At 57.8% G+C, this 16,019-nt stretch overlaps 1 protein-coding gene across 6 annotated transcripts in view; it reads right to left on the minus strand.

The window, feature by feature from the left end:
* ATP9B (ATPase phospholipid transporting 9B (putative)) overlaps nucleotides 1-16,019 on the minus strand; it is a 250,819-nt gene that overhangs the window by 10,043 nt on the left and 224,757 nt on the right. For 5 of the 6 annotated variants that reach the window (XM_049620339.1, XM_049620338.1, XM_049620341.1 and 2 more), the window contains 9 exons: nucleotides 15,619-15,702; nucleotides 15,359-15,529; nucleotides 12,046-12,144; nucleotides 11,318-11,407; nucleotides 10,405-10,549; nucleotides 10,241-10,305; nucleotides 9,280-9,435; nucleotides 9,074-9,138; nucleotides 4,646-4,754 (listed from right to left, as the gene is read on the minus strand). In XM_049620339.1, the coding sequence (XP_049476296.1) occupies nucleotides 4,646-4,754; nucleotides 9,074-9,138; nucleotides 9,280-9,435; nucleotides 10,241-10,305; nucleotides 10,405-10,549; nucleotides 11,318-11,407; nucleotides 12,046-12,144; nucleotides 15,359-15,529; nucleotides 15,619-15,702 (984 nt within the window). The remainder of the gene's footprint in view (nucleotides 1-4,645; nucleotides 4,755-9,073; nucleotides 9,139-9,279; nucleotides 9,436-10,240; nucleotides 10,306-10,404; nucleotides 10,550-11,317; nucleotides 11,408-12,045; nucleotides 12,145-15,358; nucleotides 15,530-15,618; nucleotides 15,703-16,019) is intronic. The other variant, XM_049620340.1, reaches the window with a different exon arrangement.

Raw genomic sequence — 16,019 nt, forward strand, 5'->3', positions numbered from 1 at the left:
CTCTCTCCTGTCTCCCTCACACCAGCCACAAAGGTTTTCAAAGGTAAGTGCAGGTCAATTTATTTTTCTATTTTGTATTTTGTATTTTCCTTATTAGCTTACATCACAGTATTATAATAATTTTTTATATGAATCTTCGGGTTGTGGAATGAATCATCTGACTTTCCATTATTTCTCGTGGGGAGATTCGCTTTGATACACAAATGCTTTGGATTACAGGCATGTTTCCGAAACGAATTATGCTGAGACCAAGGTTTTACTGTATTTTGGATACAAGTCCTCTGTCTTGCATGATTTGCAAGTATTTTCCCCGTCTGTAGCTGGCCCTTTCATTTTGTTAACAGTGTCATTCACAGAACTAAAGTTCTCAATTATGATAAAGTCTAACTTGCCAAGTTTTTCCTTTCTGAATCATGCATCTGGCCCCATATCTAAGAACTATGCCTACCCCAAGGTCACGCACGTGGTTCTTCCCCATTTTCTTCCGGAAGGCTAACAGTATTAAAGTCTAGGACTCATTTTGAGTGGGTTTCCCCCAAAACGTGAGGAGTGGGTGGAGGCTCCATTTCTGCCAGTGGTTCCGACAACATCAGTTGACAAGATGACCCCTCTCCTTTGGATTTCCCTTCACGCTTGTCAAAGATCAGCTGTGACACGGTGGCTCTCTCTCCGGGCTGTCGACCCCGCTGGCCCACGTGTCTGTCCTCTGCCGATAATCTGGTGAATTGGTTACTACCGAATAGAAAGTCTTGAAATCGGGTACAGTTGAGGCTTCCAACCTTGTTCCCCTTTGTAGTAATGTTTTAATTTTGGAATCAGCTTGTCAGCTTTTGGCCACGCTGCCTTCCAGTCACAAACGTTCTTTTGCATTTTTATTTATTAATTTTTAAATTTGAGATGGGGAGCATAAGGGCAGGAGAGAGGATCCCAAGCAGGCTCTGTGCTGTCAGCACAGCCTGGGATCATGACCTGAGCTGAAATCAACAAGTCAGATGCTCAATTGGCTGAGCCCCCCAGGCACCTCTCTTTTGGACCTTTAAAGACCTCTCTCACACCCTACAGCCTCCAGCATCCACACCCCACACACGTTTCGTCATTAAGCCAACTTTACTTTATGTCACTGCAAACGCAGTTTAACAACTCTTCTCAGATTTCAACTGTTTATTGCTAATATACTTAATTACAAATGATTAAATATATTTTTAACTAGATTCTTAAATATTTTAAAATATACTTTAAATATATTTTTAAATATTTTAAAATCTATTTTAAATATATTTTTTCTTTCTTATTAAATATATTTTTCTACTAACTATTAGTTAACTAACTACTAGTAACTAGTAGTTAGTTAACTAACCTTACTAGTCTAGAAGGGTTTTGGGGATGCTTCGGGATTTTCCAGAGATGATTACTTCATCTGCAAAAGGATCCTCCCTGATTTCTGTCTTTAGTTTCCTTTTCTTGCCTTGTCACTATTATTTCTAAATTATGGAAGAATACATACATTTCAGAGCTAAAGCCATCTTGAGAATATTCAACAGAAAGTAAGAAAATAGTGAAGTAATCCTAACAGTTGAGCGTCTAACGGTGTCAAGGTTGTTTATGAAGGACTGTATGGTATTACCGACTTCAATCCTTGACAATTAGTGCAGCCATAACCCAGATGCCTCCACGGTTAGCAGGTTATTTATCATGAATACACAGAACAATGTGTTGGGACTCAGACTTCACAGCTACAGGTCTGAGATATTTTAGGACCATGGGGGCTGGCTGAGCTGAGCCTGGGTCACCTTACTAGTCCTGACCCCTGATCTCAGCTCAAGTGGCCTTTCCTACGAGGCCGCAGACCGTCTGGGATAAATCGAGCCGTCTGCAGAGTTGGGAGAGGGGGGAGTGCGCAGGGCCCCTGACGCACCGGCCGCGCCCGGGACAGTGCAAGTGGCTGTTCCTCTTGAGTAAAGTGTGGGCGTTCAGAGTGGAGTCCGGCCTTTAAAAGAGGAACACCAAAACATTACTGCACTTTGCGCCAGGAACACAATACGGATTTAGGAAGGAGAAGGGAAGGTGGCCTCTTCGTTGGGAGTCCTTCACCCCGTCATTGACACAATTACTGGACAGGTACCGACTCCAGGTAGGGCTTAGGCTCTGCAGGCAGAGCAGGGCGGACATTGATATTCAGGCTGGCTGACCCCGTTAGGATAAGTCAGTCAGGGGAGAACGCTTTATCCTTCACACTCCGGGAACAAAAAGACTGGTTATCAAGAAGTATGAAAAACAGGGCCTTTTCTTTTCAAGCATAGGATTTCCTGTCTGTTTTGCAAGGGATCCGTACTCTGCTTCCCTTGATTTCCTCTGAAAGTATTTGAGAAATTTATCGTGACCTCGGGCTCAAAATGGGCTGGACGTGTAGCGCGGCAGACGACGGCTCACTCACATCTGTCTGCGGCTCGTTTCGCGCTGCCGTCCTGTGCTGTGTGTCGTTTAACTTATTCTGAGTTTCTGTTTTCTCTCCTGACTGCACGTGGCTTCCTGGGACCAGTGATGGCTTCGTGTGTCTTTGCGAGCCCAGCCGGCTACCTCCAGTGGCCGCGACTCCACGCCTGCCCACGGCCGGCCGGCCCGCCGGCCTCCTGAGTCATCCGCAAAGTGTTACGAAGCAACGTGAAGCTTCAAAATATCTCCCTGGCTTCAGTAAGAAAACACGACTCAACTGTTATCAAGTTAGGTGGTTGAGTACTTTAAGGCTACCTCATTTTCAAAGGATTTGAAGGCTCTCAGATTTACAAAGATACACCATAAACACAAAAGGAACAGATTTTAGATCTCAGGGAAAAGATGCTTCGGGAAGATAAGTGGCTGAATTCTTGCCAAAATAACATAGGAACGATGTCCGGACTTTAGGATACCGAAATATTCTAAACTGGTCACCTTAACAAAAATGAAAAACTAGTACCTTAACGAGATCCAACTCAGTCAGAACTGAACATCGTTTCCTGAGTCCCCTTGTGTTTAAACGCATCCGCTAATGGGGGAGCTTACGGATTTGTGGCCACCTGTGACCCTGTAAACATATTCTGGTTACTAGGTAACTTAGGGCATCCGCATTTGACATCCTGAACAACCGTGAGCAACCCCGTCCAGCTGGTAATGACTGCGCTCTCTGAGTCCTTCATGGTCTGGCCACGCCCCCCGGCCCACCTGTAATGGCCGTGGGCGGCTGGGCCACCAACTGCCCGTGGTTTCAGAGTAGCTCATGGAGTTTCGTTCTTACATGAAAAGCTTGCTTCCGCCTCAGGCGTGTGACGCGGCATTTAAGTAAACGTTTCTGGAGTTTATGAAAATAAGGAAACACACGATCTAATAAAATTCTAATTACTCACAAAAGCTTCCTGTAGTTTTTGGATCTTTGATCCTGTACCGCTTTACTGAATGATAACGGTTTTGCCGTTTTAAAATAAACCAGTTTTCCTTGTAATTCACGATAATATTGCCATCAAGATACTAGTGCTCGATGTATATATTTTATGTTTGCGTTTTATTACCAAATTAAATGTTCTTGAATGTAATGACTGATATTTTATTTTACACGATACTGATGCACTGGCTTTATTTTTGTCCTGACTATGAAAGTAATGTGAGCACTCTGTATTTTTTTCCAAGAACCTTAGATCTCCTTTGCTCCAACTCCGTAAGAAACCCACCACGCCCAGAGATAGATGTCCTTTAATTAACATTAAGGGGCCAGCGCTCTCCGAGGGGTCAACAGTCAGCCGAACGGAGTCTGTGCTAACACCAGCAAATTCCTTCTCTGCACAGCTGTAGTCTTAAAGATCTGGCTTGGTGGTTTCAGGTTGGCAATTGTAAACCTGGGTTTAACTGGGGTTAGTGGGTTTTGTTCTCAGTGTTCCTTCAGGAGACTAGCCTTCTGGAAAACTCCAAGGTCACTGTCACTTGTGCCTGGAGAGCTGGGGGCTGTTCCTGTTTTCCACGTTATGAAAACATGGTCTCATAAAAAAACACGACACACCGAAGCTTCGTTCGGGAATACTTCAACCTGAACAGAGTGCAGTTTGGGGCCAAATAAATGTACGTACTGCACACTTTCAGGGAGTGGTGTTTTCTGGGGGTGGACTTTTCCTCCGCAGCATCCTTGTGACCACAGCCCTGGGTCCTGGGGACAAGGACACACTGTCCATCGCATCTCAGACGGGACTCTGACGTGCACAGTGTTGGGACGCGGCAGCGAGTGGACGGGAAGTCAGTCCTGCCAGTAAGCGTCCTTCCCGCAGGAACAGGCAATGAGGGCGCACCGGCCACTGGGTGACCCGGGTCCATCTGCCAAGCTGCCCAAAGTCCCCCCAACGCTTCAGAGCCTCTTTGCGATTGTTAACTGTTCGTACGCACCACGACAGAGCTTGACTGCAAACATCTGAGAAAACGGTTTTCCCTTTCTGACGTTTAAGTCAAAAGGAAAATGTTAACAACAACTAGGAAAAGTGAAAAACATGCGGAAGAATGGAGAAGAGACTGTTTAGAGCCTGCCTGGAAACGCGTCATGGCTGGCACACGTCCTCACAGCAGGTGCTCAGCCGGAACACCAGGAGTGGGCGTGCTGGTCCCGGGAGGCGCGGCCGCGGGGCGGTACCTTGGTGAGGTCCTTGTACAGCTCTGGGTACAGCATCGCCGTCTCCGGCTTCACGTCTTGGTCCAGCACCAGCGAGAACACCGGGAACATGGTGTATATGGTCGCATACCTAAAACCCACAGGGAGTCAGGTTAGCGCGAGGAATGCGCACCCCTGTCAACACAGCTGTGCGGTCAGGGGCTGGCGCCCCAAATCCCGAACAGCAAAACCAGGCTCGGCTTCTTCCTGGGACTTAATGCTCACCCCAAATAACACAGCCCGTAAGGAACGAATGCTCACACAGGTCCACTTTTTTCTTTCTACACTTTGTATTTTGAGGTCTCTGCAGACCCACAAGGCAGTTGTAGGAAATCACAGAGAACCCCCGTGCGCTTCACCCAGCTTGCCCGGCGGTGGCAGCCCCGTCTCGCGGCCCGGGTGTCGTGTGGGCGCCGGCGGTCAGAACCTCCACCGGCAGCAGCGGGGCCCCCGACGCCCCTCCCTCCCACACCCCCCTGCCCCCGCTCATCCGCTAACCTGCCCCCCACCCTACAGTTTTGTCATCGCAAGGCCACACTCGTGCCTCGCACTCAGCCTGACCCCCAGGAGGCTGTTCCAGGCACCACTGCGGCCACGGGCACCCCGTGTTCCCGGTGGGGGTGCCTGCCTCCGTGGCCCCGTCGATCACGGGAGGACAGTGGGGTCATTCCCCGTTTCCGGCTGCCACAAATAGAAGTGCTATGAATACTCACTGCACGGGTCTTCATGTCAAACCAAGCTGTCGCTTATTTCTGAAAGGAGCCACCTGGGGTCGTAAGCCCAGGAGCGTAACTGCTCGGGGATTCGGTAGCGGAAGGTTTCGTTTTATAAACAGACTGCTGGCCCTGCCTGTGCACCCTCTCCCCTGGGAGCAGTGTTGCTGGGCGGCTGTGTGCCCGGACACCGTCCCTCCCACCGGGTTCTGCAGAGAACCCGCTGTCCTCGGCCGCGCCCCCCAGCTCTCCGCTGCCCAGGAGTCTGTCTTCTGAAGTCTCAGGCTGAAGCATCCTGGTGTGGATGTCCCTGGATGGACCATGTGTGGGGAGCTGTCAGCCATCATTTCTGTCTCCTCAGCCCTGCCCTCTGTCCTCCCTCCCTCCGGGGCTTCAGGGGCACAAGGCCAGAGTCTTGGAGGCCTCGGGTCTCTGGGCCATTCGTCCCGACCGGCGGTGGGCCCTGCGCTCTGGTCCGTTTCCATTTGGTTCTGCTTCACATTTTCTACGTCTTGGCCGAGTCTTGTCTTTCCGTTGGTTCTAACACTCCCGTTACTCGTTACGGTATTTTTGCACAGCCGCTTCACACCCTCGTCAGACACACCTAACCCGGGCTCCTCAGGGCTGGCATCCAACCTCTCTGACTCACTCGGAAACCTTCCTGGTTCCTGGTGTGGCGACTGATTTTCTCCTGAAACCCGGACGCTCAGGTGCCATGCAGCCTGGGTCTCCTGGAGTTGTGCCACCCCAGCCCACCCCGGATGCCGCCCAAGGACTGCTTGTTACCGTGCCTGCCAGGGAGGTAGGGACGGGGCATGGGGGCTGCTGCAGGGACCCTCCCTGTCCGGCCGGCTGCCCCCTCCTGTCCCTCGGCCGCAGCACAGGCTCCTGGGGGTCCTCATCCCCGGGACCAGGGCCATCTCCAGCTGCCAGCTCGTCCGTCCCAGGGGCGGGGGGGGGGGGGGGGGGGGGGGGGAGGGGACACACGGGACGGCAGGACCCCGGGGCTCAGGTGGTGCTGCCCCAGGCCCTCCTCTTCCCTCTCACGTCTCCACACGCGTGTCCTGTGTACGATGTTTGTGAGATTCTGGTTATGCTTAGCAGAAGGATGAAGAAAAGTACCTCTGACTTTCCCAAAACAGGACCGGTTTCACATTTTCATCCGTGAGAAAGCGTTCAAGTTGGGAGGTCGGCCAGTGGCCGAGCACCACAGCGAGTGACCCCAGCCACCTCGCCTAGCTGCCGGCGAGGGTCCCAGGGTCACTGCGGGGCTGTGGGGGAGAAACCTTCTCAGGGAGGGTGTTTCCAGCTACTGCCCACCGTCCTGTGCTCTTGGAGGTCAGCGGGGTCACAGGAGCTACCTACAGATCCAACCTTTAACTTTTGGGTTAAATTAAACTGGTTTAAGGCCCTACCTTTCCTCCAAATTTCTAGTTACTTCTGTCAACCTTCTGGGAACAATTCCCATCCCCTTAGGATTTAGGAGCTGACGGGGCACAGCTGCTCCCCCCCCACAGTGCCTGCAGACACAGGGCCCCCAGGTCCTGCGAGCGGCAGCCGCCGTCACACGAGGGACCCACTGACCAAGGCCGGCCTGGCCCTAAGGACGTTGCTCGGAGCAGGAGACGTCGGCAGGCCGGGCAACGTGGGACGGGTTCTCCACCAGGCGTCTCGCCGAGACTTCCACTTGCTGGTGAGCGCGTGAGCCTCTCAGAGGGGCTGGGAACACCGCGCTCCCCGGGAACTGTGCTGAGGTGTGCTTTCTGGAGGGGCGGGCGCAACTTCTTCCAGGACCTGCGATGGGCGGGGGGAAGGGGGGGCGCCCACGGTGCCCAGCCGCCTCGCCTCGGACGCACGAACCTCACGGGTGCCCCTGCCGAGCTAACAAGAGGAAAGTGGGGAAACGCCAGGAAATACTCGGAGTTGAATTGTACCAACTGTCCTGCAGCTTCTGTAGCTGGGTTTCTGATCTGAGGACGTTACTTTGGCCTTGTTAGACTTGGGAAAAAAATCACCTTCCTTCACATCCACTTCTGACTGTTGTTTTCCAGGTGAGGGCAAAACTGACTTTGCTGTTTACTCTTCAAGAAGCTTAACACAAAAGCAGCTCTTCTCCACTGCCAACAGACTCAGCGCACCGAGGCTCGAGAAAATTCTGGATGCCTCTCGTGGACTGCAGAGAAACTACCTCTGAATAAGAGCCAACAGAAGAGCCAGCTGCTGCTGACGAGGGCTCAGGCTGTGGTGGGACGCATCAAAGCAGACAGGCCTACAGCTGTGCTTTCGCTAACTCGGGCAAGTGTTATTTAGGAAGGGATCGCCGCTGTCCCTTAAATTCTCCTTTTCGTGTTTCGACTCCACAGTTTGACAGCAGGAAAGAAAGCGGGAACTGTTTTCTTCGGCCTCCACAGAAACAGTCCAGCTGTCACAACATCGTGTGCAGACCCCGTGCTCCGACAGCAAGTCATGGGACACGTGTCGCAGAGGCCAAGGCAACGGAAAACGTGAAACAGCGCTGAAACCTTTTGCACCTTCAGGGTCTGCCCGTTTGTGTGCTGCTCTGGGCGCCAGCACTGGCACCGTCCCCGGGCCTGGGCCATCAGGAGTGAGGCTGGGTCGCACAGCTGGCCCTGGGACTGCAGGAGGACCCAGGCCCCAGGCCACGGCAACCACAGGTGGGAGGGCCCTGCGGCCGCACTGAGGACACACGCGACCCCGCCCGGGCCCCTGGAGCGGTGCTCAGGTCTGCCTGCTGTCCGCCTCCCCAGCGGGTGCAGCTTTGGGGGGGGGCAGCAAGCAGCTGCCGTTGGCCTCACGCTGGGACGACGCCGGGGACTTCCGGACATCAGTGTCCAGGGGAGCCTGACGGGGCCGGCCTGGTGCTCCCGGTTCTCGGATCACCCGGAACCTTGGCCTTTGGGCACGTGTCAATGAAATGTACTCAAAACAACCCCAACCCCAAGGGCTGGAGCCGCTCACGGGCTCGTTCTCTGCTGCCCCGGAAAGCCGCTAAACCCCGCAGGAGACAGGTGGGGCTGTGTGAGGCCCCGGCTCTGCCCCTACGAACTGTTGCCTCTGTCACGTTCCCCGGCCCCTGGGTGTGTCCTTCCTTGCCCGTGACACGGGGGAGCCGCTGATGCCTGCGCCGCAGGGATGCTGTGCGGATGGAGCCCGGGGAGCAACCACACGGGCGGTGCAGGGCAGCGGGTGCTGGGCTCTGCGGGAGCAGGGGGGAGGCGGTGCCGGGAGGCACAACCTGGACTTCACCGCCACGCCGACGGTCCTGCCGGTCTTATTTCCTGGCGTAACTCTGAAGCACGAGGGGAAGAGGCGCTCCATTTCATTCACTGTAACAGAAAATTCCTGCTCTCCGGGCTCGACGGGCAAAACTGGCAGCAGTCGCTGCCGTGGGGGATCTGGAGAGACGTGGTGACTAGCGGGGAGACTCTCCCGGGGTCTGGTGTGGCGCCGGGTCCCGGCCCGGGGCGTCTGCTGTGGGGGCGTCTGCTGTGGGGCCGTCACTGGCCACGTCACTGGCCACGTCCCCGCACGTCCACCTGTGTTCCAGCCCGTGAGGGGGGTCACGGTCGCCCACCCGCCTCACCGCGCCCCGGACGCCCGCCGGGAAACAGACGCTCTGCTCAGATCGCGAGCGGGTCCGAGCTCCTGACGCCGACCGTGCGCGTGGCTCACTCACCCCACCATGAGGAATCCTTGGTACAGAGGGACGGATGCGAAGTAGAAGACAGAGGAGAACACGGCCTGCGGGGAGGGGAGGGGAGGGGAGGGGAGCGGAGGGGAGATGAGGGGAGCGGAGGGGAGGAGAGCGGCCGTCAGCCCCGCCGGCCCGGCCCTCCGCGCTGCACCGGCTGCACGCGGCCGCGCCCGCAGCGGTCCCGCTACCTGCATGGTGGAGATGATGAGGCCCCGGTGCATGACGAACTGGCCCAGGGCCGCCGACCGCTTGTAGCTGCTCCGCCCGTGGACCATCAGCAGCCGGCCGATGTGGCGGAACTGCGTGACGGAGAAGTCCGCTGCCAGGGAGGCCTGCCTGCCCTCCTGAAACGAGCAGGGGTGCCGCTCGGACCCAGCGCCTCTCCGCGTCGGCCGCCCGAGGACCGAGGCCCGTCCCCGCGGCCCCGCAGGGGACAGGCGCACCCGCCGCAGACGCAGGAGCCGCCGGCCGGGACCCGGGAGCCCGTGGGCCCTGCGGGAATCAGGCCCGCACGGCGGCCCCCGGGTCCCTAAGCAGCCGCAGGCCGCACCACAGAGCTGTGCCGGGGCGGGACTCCAAACGGCGCCACCTGACGCACAGCTGTCGGGCAAAGCGAGACATGCACCGGGCTCATTCCCACACCAGACGAACCCCCCGCCACAGGCCTGCGCCAACGTGAGGGGAGACGGGGTGCGGGCGGCAGGAAAGTTTCGCTGGTGGCACGCGTGGAGCCCGACGGGGGAGGGGCTGCAGGCGGCTGGTCCCGCACACCTCCTGGGGGACGCGGGGACGTGGGGACGCGGGGACGCGGGAGGGGCCCGGCACTGGTCCCACACTCCTCCTGGGGGACGCGGGGACGTGGAAGGGGCTGCAGGCTGCTGGTCCCGCATACCTCCTGGGGGACGTGGGGACGTGGGGACGTGGGGACGTGGGGACGCGGAAGGGGCCCGGTGCTGGTCCCGCACTCCTCCTGGGGGACGCAGGGACGCAGGGACGTGGGGACGCGGAAGGGGCCTGGCGCTGGTCCCGCACACCTCCTGGGGGACGCGGGGACGCGGGAGGGGCCCGGCGCTGGTGGGCTCCGCTCTCTCCCCGCACCACCGAAGGGGTCGCTCGGGGCCGGCCGCAGGGACCAAGGGGCACACGTACCTTCCCTTCGATCCCGATCCCGCAGTCGGCCGCCTGGATCATGCTCACGTCGTTTCCCCCGTCACCTGTGGGCCCAGGAGCGGGAGGTGGCACGGAAGCCCGGAGACACGGGACCAGCTCCCCAGGGGTGGGGGGGGGCGGGCCCGGCAGGGCGGCAGGCTCACCGACGGCACACGTGCGCTTCCCCGTGTGGTGCTGCAGCAGCTTCGCGATGCGGGCCTTCTGGGTGGGCGAGCAGCGGCAGCACACCACGGCGGGACACTGGCAGGCCAGCTCCGCCAGCTCGTGCTCGTAGTACTTGAGGCACACCTGCGACACAGCGGCGTCAGCACCGGGGCGCAGAGCACGGCGCGGACGGGTGCCGGGCGCACCTCCGGGTCCTCCTCCCCGGGTCACGGCCGCCCCGCCCGTCCGCGGATTCGGGGCCCGCGGCAGCTGCCCCGCCGGATGCCCGGGGCGGAGCGTCAGGGAGGTGCCCGCACACGGCCAGACACACAGATCCCCTGGAGCCCGGCCTTGGCAGAGGCTGGGTTTAGCCCCCGGGGACGGGAACCAGGAAGGAGGCTGGGGACTCGGGGACTCGGGGACTCGGGGCACGGGCCCCGGGCCCCGGCCTCAGGGTGAGTGTGGTTCGGGAAGGAACAGCCGTGCCAGCCCCTCCTGTGGGGCCGCAAGCCTGTCTCCTGTTCCTGTGACCCGGGGCGCAGTCCTGGAAAAGCCGGTCTGGGTACCTCTAGGTCCAGACTCTGGGCGCCACACTGGAGGCTCCAAGGCGGCTGTGCTATTAACCGCGAGAACGAGGCCTAGCGCCTCGAGAGGACTGTGAGTCGGAAATGGATCAACCTCTAAAACACGAAGGAACAAGTTATCCCTTGTTCAGGCCACAGGTGCTCACCGGGGTCGCACAAGTGCTGCTACCAGAGAAGTAGCTTCAACAGCAGCACAGGTGAGACCCAGGAGGCCCTTGGTCCGCAGCGGGGGAGCAGACACGAGCCGGGTCAGAGAGCGGCCTCGCCTCCGCGGAGGGGACGGACAGGCAGACGGACAGACCAGTGCTTGGTCAGAGAGCAGCCTCACCTCCAGCGAGTCCCCAGATATGACCAGAGCGCAGTCGTGCTTCCTCCGGAAGGCGTTAAGCTCCAAGTGGGCCTCTCCCCGATTGGTCACCTCCACAAAAGAGAGAGAGGCACCCACGTTACAGTGTCATCCAAGTCGGAGGGACAAACAGCCCATGTGTATGAATCACAGCGACCTCTGTGGACACGGGACTTAAGACGCGGTCCGGTCTTGCGGCGGCAGTCCAGAGCCGGGAAATTTCATTTTTGTTTGAATTACAAACAGTCATAACTAACACATACAGGAAACACAAACTTTGGACCATCTTGTTGATTTTCTTTGAATTAATTAAGGAACGGCATTTCATTTGAGAATTGTGGTAGATTAAAGATGCATTCCTACTAGGGTGTAACTAATATAAAAATGTAATTTTTACCAACACACAGTTTGTAAACTGAGCAGGAAATGAATGCATCGGTGTTAAAATAGAAACTCAGTGAGTAAACGAACCTCCTAGGACAATGGGAAAGTACGTGTGAATTTAGACCTTTCTCTCCATTCAAATGTCGCTTTTTCATCATGAGGTAGGCGGCTGACAGAAACCGTTTTCAATGTTTTCATGGATGGGAGTAAAAAATGACAGCGTTTCTCTCTCGGTGGAGGTATTCAGGAATTAACACACACTTGCACGTACATCCTCACAAAACCAACAGGTAAACCAACCAAAGTGCTTTCAGACAAATACTCACTGGTCTGAAAATGTGAATGTCTTGGGTTCTGGACACCAAATGCGAGCTTTTGGCAATGCAGGTGGCGGTCTCGAGCTTGTCGCCTGTCAGCATCCATATCTAGGAGACCAGTGACGGTGGTGAGCTTCCACACTACCACACTTCTGTCTCTTACAAGCGCCTATTCATACACAGACGCCTGCACGCGCAGGCGCACGGCGTCACCACGCGCACCGGCCACAACGCAGAAGCTGTCCAGTGTCACGGACGGGCGGACGGATAAGCAAAACGCGGCACATACACCACAGAATAGCGGTCGGTCTTAGACAGGAAGGAGATTCCGCCAGACGCAACAAGACGGACGGCCGAGGACACTATGCTCAGTGAAATGCGCCCGTCACAGAAGGGCAAACGCTGTGTGATCCCACTTGTAGGAGGTGCCTGGCGTTGTTGCATCCAGAGACAGAAAGCAGAGGGTGGACGCCAGGGCTGGGGGCGGGGGGGAGTTAGCGTTTAATGGGGACTGAGCCTCAGATTTACGAGCTCTGAAGACAGCTGGTGGGGACGGGCGCACAACAGTGGGCACGTACTCAGTGACGTGAGCTACACGCTGAAGAGCGGCTACGATGGTAACTGCTACTTGTCGTACGTTTCACCACCGTATGAAAAGTCTGTCGACTTATCTAAAACGAGTAGGAGCAAAGTGACGTTAGACGTGGCAGCCGAGACCCGGAGGCACGGGAATGCTGGGGGCTGAGGCAGGTCGGGACCGAGGCTAACAAGGGCACCTGGACACACCCAAGGGCAGAGCTCACACAGCCCTGTGTGCAAACAAGCGGGGCTTGCACGGTGAGGAGCCCCCTGGAGATCCTTGCTCAACTTGCTGGTTTTTCCGCTGGAAACTGAGGTTCAAAATGGATTTTAAATGGGGAATAGTTAAGCCAAAAATTGTATCAAATAAAACACGTGAGGGGCGCCTGGGTGGCTCAGTCAGTTACACATCCGACTCCTGACTTCCGCTCAGGTCGTGATCTTGCGGTTTGTGGGGTCAAGCCCCGCGTCAGGCTCTGTGCCGACAGCACGGAGGCTGCTTGGGATTCTCTCTCTCCCTCGCTCTGCCCCTCCCCCGATGGCTTGATCTCTCTCTGCCCTTCCACCACTGGCGTGTGTGCGCTCTCTCTCAAGATTCATGAACTTAAAAAAATGTCAAATACTACTACTCTTACGGAAAAAAATGGGGTGCCTGGGTGGCTCCGTCGGTTGAGTATCTGACTCTGGACTCCAACTCAGGTCATGATCTCACGGTGTGTGAGCTCGAGTCCCGTGTCAGGTTCCACGCTGAAGGTGTGGAGCCTGCTTGGATTCTCTCTATGTCTTCCTCTGTCTGCCCCTCCACCACTCGTGTGTGTGGGCACTCTCTCTCTCAAAATAAAGTTAAAAACAAATTACATAAACACGTGCTATGTATCGTAAGCACCCCTAGACTATAACGAGAACATAACCAGGACATCTAATACACAACAGGATGGTTTGCACACCTAGTCACAGAGCGGCAAACACTTCTCATTAACATCTGAATTCCTCAAGTGTTTTGTGTATCGTGTATAAATACGCATTTTTGGAAAGAGCCAACAACTCGTGGCACACCAGTTCTCTCAGGCGTGACTCCCGGTGACGAGACATGTGGGTCTTCTCGGCGTCTGGGGATTCGAGCGGTTTATTTACTTCCCACACCGCTTCCCTTCACGGAGCCTGGACCTAGACTACGATGTATCGACGCGTCGTTAAGACAAAGCTGGGAACGATCTGGGCCGGACTCCCGGCCGCTGGTGAGCCCGCGTGCAGCACAGGGGCACGTGTGGCCTCCAAAATCACACCCTCACGCCACGCGGAGATGCAGGGTCTCCTTCCTGACATGGGGGTGTAAGGGCAGAAACCCTTACGAGCTTAGAGAACGATCAGTGTGAACGCCCCGGCACCACACCCGAGGCACACTCACCACGGCAGCCCCCCGACCACCGTGCACGTACGACCGAGACTGGGGGAGGTTTATGAAAAACCTCAGCAAAAGCAGCGGGGCCCTGCTTCTAAGCGGTCACAGCTCTTCCCGCCAATGTTTGCTGCACAGCAGTCAGGCTTCCATCACGTAACAGCCCGGGGTCTGAACTGCTCTCGCGTAACTCCGAAGCCAGATGTACCTCCTGACTCGGCCGAGGTCCGGGACGGAGGGATGTATCTTCTCGTCTCCCACCTGGACCCCTGGAGGCAAGAACCGCCCCTCCCCACCCCTGCACACACTGCCGCGTCTTCGTCAGAACCGCCGCGTGCGTTCCGGTCGGATGCCGGGAGCCGCTTTCCTCGTCTCCAACTAGCTACCTACTGGTTCTCTTCCAACTAGCTACCTACCAACACCAGCTGAGTGTTATTTTCACCATTGAGCGTGAGGCCCGGTCCTCAGGGCAGCCTCGGGATAAATCTTCTCTCCCATCCTGTAACCGAACTTTGGGCTTCACTGGGAACACGTGGGATCAGAAAGGACCTCTCTCAAAGCTAACGCTCAACGCCACCGCCCGCCAATTTCCCCTGTACGAAGGGGACAAACCAGGAAGAAAAAGGCAGGGCGGGCCGGCAGGCAGCGCCACGCAGCCTCGAGTCGTGTGGCTTACGGGGACCCCCCCCACGACAGCACGACGAACAGACGAGGCAGTGCCGAGTGGCCCTCGCCTTCGTATCAGGTCGTGAGCGGGAAGCTCGGTGGCACGAGGGGGGGGCATCCCCGTCTGGGTGGGACCCGAGGTCTCCGAGGCCGGGGTTGTCCCGAGCTCACACCCGATGGATGCCCAGGGCCGCAAAAGTCTCTGGGACGAAGCTGCCCCACGGGCGAGTCCGAGACCCAGGTGGGCCGGGACATCCAGGGCAAGGGAAGGGTAAGGAAGGGTGGGATAGGAAAGGGTAGGGTGGGGTAGGGAAGGGTAGAGGCAGGGCAGGAAGGGCAGGGATGGGGGAAGGGAAGGGTCTGGTGGGGTAGGACAGGGTAGGGCAGGGTAAGGGCAAGGAAGGGTGGAGGTGGGGGTCTGGTGGGGTAGATGTAGGGCAGGGAAGGTCTGGGGTGGGGGAGGGAAGAGTAGGGCAGGGAAGGGCAGGGAAGGGCAGGGAAGGGCAGGGCGGCGGGCAGCTAGCGAGAGAGACGAACCGTGGGCTGGGGCGGGAGGCAGGCGGGGGGCCGGGGCGACTTTGGGCGGGGAGGAAGGGAGGAAGGGGTCCTGCGTCCCCGACCCCGGCGGCACGTGGGGCGCTTCCAGGAGGGACCCCCGGGCCCGGGCCGCGCCCGCACCTTGATGCCCGCGTTGCGCAGCAGCTCCAGGGTGGGCCTCACGTCCGCCTGCAGCCGGTCCTCCACACCCGTGAGGCACAACAGCTCCATCTGGCGCTCCAGGCTCTCCACCACGGCCGCCACCTTGAGCGCCCTGTCGTGGATGCTCAGCTTGGCCTGGCTGTAGCGGCTCTGAGGAGACAGGGGCCGTGCGCTCAGGGGGGCCGGCCTCGGTCCGGCGGGCGGCCGCGCGGGGTGGGGGCCCCCAGGGGTCGGCTCACCTCGAAGTCCTGGTACTGCTCCTCCGTCAGCGCCCTCTTGGCGACCACGAGGGTGCGCAGGCCTTCCCGGGCCATGTTTCCGCACTGGAAAAGGAGACGCGGGTCACACGCGGCCCCGACGGCTGCCCGCGGGGGCAACGGGTCCCCGGCACATCCGCGGGCACCGCTCCGCGGGAAGGACCGGTCCCCGGCCCGTGGGCCCCGCGGTCCCCGTGTCCGTCGGTGTGCCCCGAGCCGCCCAGCTTCTCAGGCTTGTGTCCCCCCGGACACCTGGCGAACACAGCCTCCTGTCACAGCCGCGTCACAGCCGTGTCGGGAGAGCGGCTCTGCCCCTCCTGCTCTCCGTGGGCGGACAGGGCTGCCGTCACGGTGACGCTCTCGGGCAACAACCACACCGTCCC

This window comes from Panthera uncia, assembly GCF_023721935.1.
Source record: "Panthera uncia isolate 11264 chromosome D3 unlocalized genomic scaffold, Puncia_PCG_1.0 HiC_scaffold_8, whole genome shotgun sequence".
NCBI classification, from domain to species: domain Eukaryota; kingdom Metazoa; phylum Chordata; class Mammalia; order Carnivora; family Felidae; genus Panthera; species Panthera uncia.